Source organism: Schistocerca cancellata, chromosome 1 (genome assembly GCF_023864275.1).
Source record: "Schistocerca cancellata isolate TAMUIC-IGC-003103 chromosome 1, iqSchCanc2.1, whole genome shotgun sequence".
NCBI classification, from domain to species: Eukaryota; Metazoa; Arthropoda; class Insecta; order Orthoptera; family Acrididae; genus Schistocerca; species Schistocerca cancellata.
This window is the reverse complement of record NC_064626.1, coordinates 1,130,087,481-1,130,094,784: the sequence shown is the minus strand read 5'-3', so window position 1 is coordinate 1,130,094,784 and position 7,304 is coordinate 1,130,087,481. Positions and strand designations below refer to the sequence as shown.

The 7,304-nt window shown below is 40.6% G+C and overlaps 1 protein-coding gene across 1 annotated transcript; it reads right to left on the bottom strand.

The window, feature by feature from the left end:
* Positions 1 to 1,489: 1,489 nt before the first annotated feature.
* On the bottom strand, positions 1,490 to 2,995 carry LOC126092613 (probable N-acetyltransferase san). The gene is made up of 4 exons (XM_049908320.1): positions 2,845 to 2,995; positions 2,599 to 2,735; positions 2,241 to 2,427; positions 1,490 to 2,059 (listed from the first exon to the last, which is right to left on the bottom strand). The coding sequence occupies exons 1-4, from the start codon at positions 2,850 to 2,852 to the stop codon at positions 1,903 to 1,905; spliced, it is 489 nt and encodes a 162-aa protein (XP_049764277.1). The 5' UTR covers positions 2,853 to 2,995; the 3' UTR covers positions 1,490 to 1,902.
* Positions 2,996 to 7,304: the final 4,309 nt, after the last annotated feature.

Here is a 7,304-nt window from a genome sequence, read left to right as displayed (position 1 = left end):
ATCTCAGTGCATTGACAAGTATGATATTCACCTTATCTGGTGAAAACTATGAAGTCCACTGAAATGGCATATCTATATCCCAACACTGCTATCTACCTTGTAATCCATAATTTTTTTGTCACGGACGATCATTATCTACATAGGAAATTGCTTAAGTTAACTGAAAGAATCCCACACTTGCCATCTACATTATACAACTGGCTGCCACACAGAAAAGACATCCCCATTTAGAAATAAAATGCTTGCTTAGTCTCCTCTTGTCTATACAGCCAAAAAGACTACCTGGAAGCTAGGCAGAGGAACTGCTTCAAACAAACTAACAATCTCTGGGCATCCACAAACCAAGAAAAACTGCACTCTGTTCTACTGCTATTCCCTTTCCTGTGTTCCATGTACCTTTACAGACACTGTGCTGCAGAAATGAAGCTGCCAAAGAAAGAATTGTGAAGATGAGCAATCAATTGATGTGGGCATTCAAGTGTGATTAACTACATTTTCCATCCTGACTGAACTGGAAATCATATTATTAATCTCAAACAGTAGAGTTCAGCACCATTTCCTCTATATGGAACATGTTTTGGTGGTGATAAAGGTTGTGGAACAAGACTGACTAGTAAAATAATATACTGTTACATTTGCATCAAAAAACACTAAGCCACATGCAGTGCACATTTCATCATGAAAACTAAAACTACAAGACACATTCAAAAAGCTTTTACATAATGGACCAGTTTCCAACAATTTTTTAAAGCATATTATGCACATTTACCTTACATGAGCTGTGGGGGGGAAAAAAAAGTGTGTGTGTGTGTACTATGTTAACTATTCCAGAAATCTGTTTCAAAGTACCAGGTGCAACTTGAAAATAACAGCAGTCTTAAGTATAAAATGGTCTGCTTTACCGACAACTTAAATCTTATTCTTGGTGAAAAAGCAAAGTATGTAGCCATAAAAATATTTGACAAGCTCCACTATCAATTAAAGGTGCTCGCAAATAATGACAAACATTTAAAATCATTTCTACTTAAAGCTTGTTCCTTACATGAATGAATATATTAGATGTGGATGGGTAACATTATTAACTTTAGATGTAGATTTTCCCAGAGGAAATTATCCCAACTTAATCTTACTGATATGGTCCAAATTGTGGCTGCTGTTACAAATATTGTCTGTGGAACAGCCATACAATGGAGTTGGTCTACACATGAATAACTAATACAATTTCCATTACAAAAATGGGAACTAAGGTTAATTCAGAGTGTCTGCATTGTGTAATACACAATTCTCCTGTAAATATATTTATGCATATACGTAAAGGGGCTGCATTGCTGGAGTGCAGACAGCCTGGCACGGCTTTTCACATTAACTGCAGAACAGACAACACAACAAGCACATGGGTCTCTAGATAGAAATGTGATTGGCTGGCGACTACCATAATGTCACTGAAAAATTAACCACAAAATTGGTGTTATCAAAACACACAAAAAAATCAAGTGCTTCTATGTGAGTGCCACACAGGAAAATGTTTAATACAGATTCATTATTTTGGATGGCTTAAAAATATTACAAATTTATGTACATTTACAAATTACACGAATTTACAGTTCTTTACTTGTCAATTTATTAAACTGAAAGGTGATGAAATTTCATTTCTCAGTATGTTAAAACAGCAAAACTTTACACTTTCAGAGAGCAGAAAACATTACACAATCGAATTATCACACCTACACAAGAACAATGGAAGCAAGCTGGAACCATAATGTCATTATCACAAATGTTCAAGTTTGACTGCAGACCAGTATCCCAACAAATAATTGATATTATTTATCACAACACTTCGTTCTCATGTGAAAAAAGAATTTTCCATATTTCACAGATAAAAGTCTGTTGTAATTTGTTATGTCACTTGTCTTCTCGTGATTGGGGTCTAAGTGTCTTTTGTAAAACATGAGCATCAGCAGGTTCTATCCGTTTATAGTATCGCTCTTTCGTTTCAACAATCTCAAAGCCAAATTTCTTATAGAACTCGATGGCACCTTCGTTGTTTACTTGTACATGCCTGTGGGGGAAAAAAAAAATCACAATGACTAATAAAAATATGTATCATTTTTAGCAATAGAATTAATACACTGATAAGGGCAAACGAGGTAGCTTTCAAATCTCTACACATCACACATACTTAAGGAACTTAGCAATTTGACATTTTTATGACTGACAGGAATACTTTGTGCCGTACTTACAAGAAAATGCTGTCAAAATTTCCGTCCTTTTCGACATAGTTCAGTACATGTTCCACCATTTTCGTACCAATTCCTAACCGGCGATAGTGATAAAGACAACCCAGTGTCATAATATACAGACGCCGCAAATTCTCTGATGTATCAATTCTGCAGCACACAGCACCCACAACGATGTCGTTGTAATATGCTGTGGATAAATTTTTTTGATAATTTTAAAGAGCGAACATTTTGTAATACAGTGTTTGCAGCTTAATGTCTTTCTAGCGAGTACTATTTGTCTCCTAACGTCTTCCAGTCGAGTGAAGTCCCCTTTCTTAACTTCTAGAATTTATAACCTTCTGTAATCCGCTCGTCTTACCTAATTTCGCTAGTTCTCCTGCTTCCAAGACATCCTTATAGAACTTGTCATTATATGACACTGGGAAGACAACTTGATTAAGGCGCTTCAGTTGTTTTATATTGTGTGGTGTGACATCACCGAGTTCTATTTTGGACCTGAAACAACAAAAAACTCAACAAATTTAAAATAATAACAAATATTTGGAAAGACAAGCATGTACTAAACAACCAAAACATGAATGGAAAATACAAAAACATTACTCACCGGGTCATTCTCAATTTCCAGTTTAGGTTCCAACAGCAGGGGAAATATTCCCCTGTGACTAAAATGAACTATTAATCAAATTTACACCTAACAGGCACTATACCGGTCACTCGTGGAGAGCCATGCTGATACTTGCGCAAAGAGCTCACACTCTCGCGTGTAACACAACAAAGTCAAAGACTCTAGAGCGATACACGCTGGGATACTGGAAACTGATCTACTTGAAACCGCGTCAATAAAACGCCACTCTAGGCTTGTACTCGCTTTTTGCAATGTTAGCATCTTCAAGTAACACAGTTGTAGAAGCTTCGCGTTCTTTTTTTCATTCTTTGATCATATATCGTGCTCTGTAGGAAGCTGCAAGTGTAGCTGCAAGGCAAGGAAAGGATTAAATAACGGCTAATTAGCACTTGCTGTCATGTCAAAACATTCCGCAATGCATTTCAAATGCGGAATTCACATAGGTCGTCAACGGAACTTCACATCACATCACCATCAAGGTTTCTCGGCAAGAAAGCTTTGCGGGTGACGTCGTCTGCCAATATTGAAGCTCACTCAAGTTATCGTAGCGGATTTTGTGCTATTTTTAATCTTTGTTTCATTATTTTGCTTCGCTTCCGTAGCAAATGTTCCTGAACGACTTGGATATTTTATCCATTGAGTGTTCTTCCATCTGCATCTATACTCTGCAAACCACTGTGAAGTGCCTCACAGTAAGTCCTGTTCCCTTCACTTTTCACTTATAGAGCGCAGGAGGAATGATCATTTAAATGTCTGCATGTGTGCTGTAACTAATCTAATCTTGTCCTTTCGATCCCTGCGAGAACGATAGTTGGGTTTGTTGTATGTTGCTAGAGTCATAATTTGAAACCTGCTTTTGAAACATTTTAAGCAGGCTTTCTTGGCATAATTTACATCTATCTTCAAGAGACTGTCAGTTCAGTTTCTTCAGCGTTTCTGTGACACTCTCCCACGGATCAAACAAACGTATGACCATTCTTGCTGCTCTCCTCTCTATACTTTCAATATGCTCTGTTAATCCTATTGGTTAAGGATCACACAGACGTGGCACTATTCTAGGATGGGCCACAGATATCTTTTGTAATCGAGCTTCTTCGTAGACTGATCGCATTTCCACAGTATTCTATCAACAAACCAGTATTAGGGCAAAGGTGAACCTCGCGCATTTTGTGGGTGCAGGTTGGATACATTCAGGGGCAAACATACATTCACAGGCAAACCTATTGTTCTGTTAATTGATTTATGACACCCTGGGAGTTGTTTTAGGCCTCCCAGTGGATTATCAGACCTTCTGAGCCACCCCCACCCTTCCCCCTCCTCCAGCACACCCCTGGGAAATCCCCATCCTTACCCCTCCCTCTCAGTGATACAAGCACACTTTAGATATCAAATTAATTGACTCATTAATTAAATTGATCAATTGATTACATCCTCTCCTCCCAGGAAATCCCTCAGACCTCCCCTCCCCTGCCCCATTCCCACTCCTCACATCCATCTGGAAATTGACAGGGAAATTAGACAGTCTGTGCAGGAGAGGAATGATCTCGTGATACGAACTTGAAATCAATGTCAATTACATAGTGAAAGATATACTGTTTATCTACAAAATTCAATTTTTAACGGTCAGATCTGTTTCTTTTGCGGAAAAAGCTCACGTCCAGCAATTACATGTCCGGATTATGTAATTACACTGCTGCAGATTGGAGGTGTTGCCTTGCTGGAAAATTTTCGTGTGTGTGCTCACCTCGATACACAGGGATCAACTGAGATAGTGCACAATGAAACCACCATAGGATCTTCCTCCCACACTGGCCCTTCCCCTCCTCCTCCCCCTTCCCCCTCCCCCATCCCCTCACATCCGAAAACGGATGGGAAAAAAATTCAATTTGTGCTGCAGAGGAAGGATCTCACAACATGATTGTCATATCAGTGTCAGTAATAATAAAATATAGATGCATATTCTTGATTTAATCAGTTTGCAGGAGACAAGGCTCCCCCTCTTGGATAGAGCTCATGTCTGCCCCGTTTCCCATGATGTAATAACTGCTAGCACTGAGCAATGCAATGAAGTGTGGTGCATTAACCGCCATTCCGGTCCGCCTGCATGCATGTCTGTTGCCCAGGCCCTGGGCATGTGTATCAGCATGCTGCGGATGTCTGCCAGCTGAGTGCTGCTGGATGCTGGGCAGAGTGCTGAGCACGGGTGGCTCTGTTTGCTATCGAAGTTTGCAGCCTAATGGCATATATGCGCCAGTGCGCGCCTCTAATATCACCATGCGGAACTACTGCGAGACTGTGCATGCGCAAGGTGACCATCTACTGCGCCACTATGCGCACAGAAAACCATCACTGGGTGCCTCACAGCCCGCCGCAGGGGAACCATTGTCAGAAGCCTCACAACCAGTCGCCACTGCCTGGGGCAGGACTAGAGGCTCACATGTGTGTCAGATCCTCTAAAGTGGCTGCTTTCTGTCGACAAAGCGTAAGGTGGAGGCAACCCTTTCGTATTTGGTACCTGGGGTATTCTCACCAAGCTACCACTGCTCTATCTCAAGTGGCTACTTCATGTTTGTATGTAAACCAATATGTCCAAACATGCAGATGAAGGTTTCCATCCCTCCTGAGAATACTTTGCCCCTAGTGGTACTGCTGAATCAGTGAAAAGATATAAATTCTACCCTGCTCCACTCTCATCCTCATTCTGCTATCGTTCATGACTGCATTAGTTAGATCGCCAGTTTTCCTGAGTCCGTGTTAGTTTAGTTGCAAGATGAAGCATTTTTCAGGCAGCACCAGCAACACCGCCTGAGACAAAGAGAATTACCAGGTAAGCACATATTAAATTTCATAGGATGACATCGGATGTCATAGTGAAAACTTTCTAAGAATGTTCTGTAGTATCATAACACTGTGTGTTCGGATTTCGAAATATATTTTTGTAAAAAGCTTTCCTAGTATCAAATCATACTGTGTTCATATTTCGGCATTACAGCATTTGTTCAGATTTTCGTTTCATAGCATGACATCGGATTTTGCAGTGTTTACTTCCATAAAATAGGTTTGTAGTATCAAATCATACTTTGTTGATATTTCAATATCATAGCATCTATTCAAATTTAGGTTTCATACCATGAGATCAGATTTCATAATTTCGTAAATAAGTTTCTAAGTGTAAAGTCCCTGCGTGTTCAGATTTTGAAGTTAAAAACGTGTCATAGTAGCAAATCACTGTGTGGTTGGATTTCGTAGGTTTTGTAGCATCTGTTCAGATTTCGATGTTAATTTTTTTCTTGTTGTTTAGCCAACATCCACCAAAGAGTGGATCAGTTGGAAGCTGAGAGGCAGCAGCAGTGGTGGCAGGAGCAGCAGCAACAACAACAGCATCACAAGTATACATATTACCTTCTTCATAGTACATGTTTATGTAATATGTTGCTGTAATATGTTGTTGTAAATTACTTCAAGGTGCAGGTGCAGGAAGGGGTACATATCCCATTGCAACTATCGTGTAAATACATATTCGTTCATTAAATTTTTTTCTTAGTTTTGTGTGTACATACTTTTTTTTATTAAATCAGTATGTGTCTGCTGTAGGAAATTTGAGTGAGCTGGATTGATGAATTCCTGATGGTTTGGGTGAGGAAGTGTCTAAGTGGATGGAGGAGATGGAGAGCGAGCTGCATTGTCGTGAGGAGATGCCAGACAACCTGAGAGATATCGCACAGGTCCAGAGTGAGACAGGTAATACACTCAGTCTACTTAGAAATAATCAGTGTTCTTTCTTTCCTTGCAGCAACAAGCGACATCTAGAATGATGTGGTTATTGGTCGCTGTTATTTCTCTACAGCACCATAATCCATGCAGTATGTAGTGTGTGGGTACAAAGAAACACTGGTGTAGACGAGGTCCTGTGTGGCATTCTCTGCCGTGTAAGATGACACTCATCCATGAGCAGCCGCAGTCACAGCCACAACCACGCCGCCACCCCCACCAACTCCACTCTGGCATCCATGGACCAGCCTCCCTCCAGCAACTGCCTCAGGGTTGTGGCAACAACCACGTTTACAGCCACAGCCACAGCCAGCCTGCTCACACTGGGGCAATGCACCATCTTCTCCTTCCTGAAGTTCTTGCCTGAACCACAAGGTATATGCACCTGCCCGGTCCTCAAATCAACAGTCATCATCAGTAGCATCGTTGTCAACTGGTTGTAGTCATAGTAATAGTAGTAATAACCCCATCGCTAGTGGCAGTTCCCTCTCCTGTCCTTTTAGTGAAGGACATCAGATGGTAGCACCAAACTGCAATTAGAATACTTGATGACTGCGAACGCTTTTGAGGAGTGAATCTCGTTCACTAGGATCGAGAATGCAGCAGGAGGGTACAGCGACGTCTTAGGGTTTCATGAAGTGTGCCTTTCTGTGCTGGAAATGGAGCTT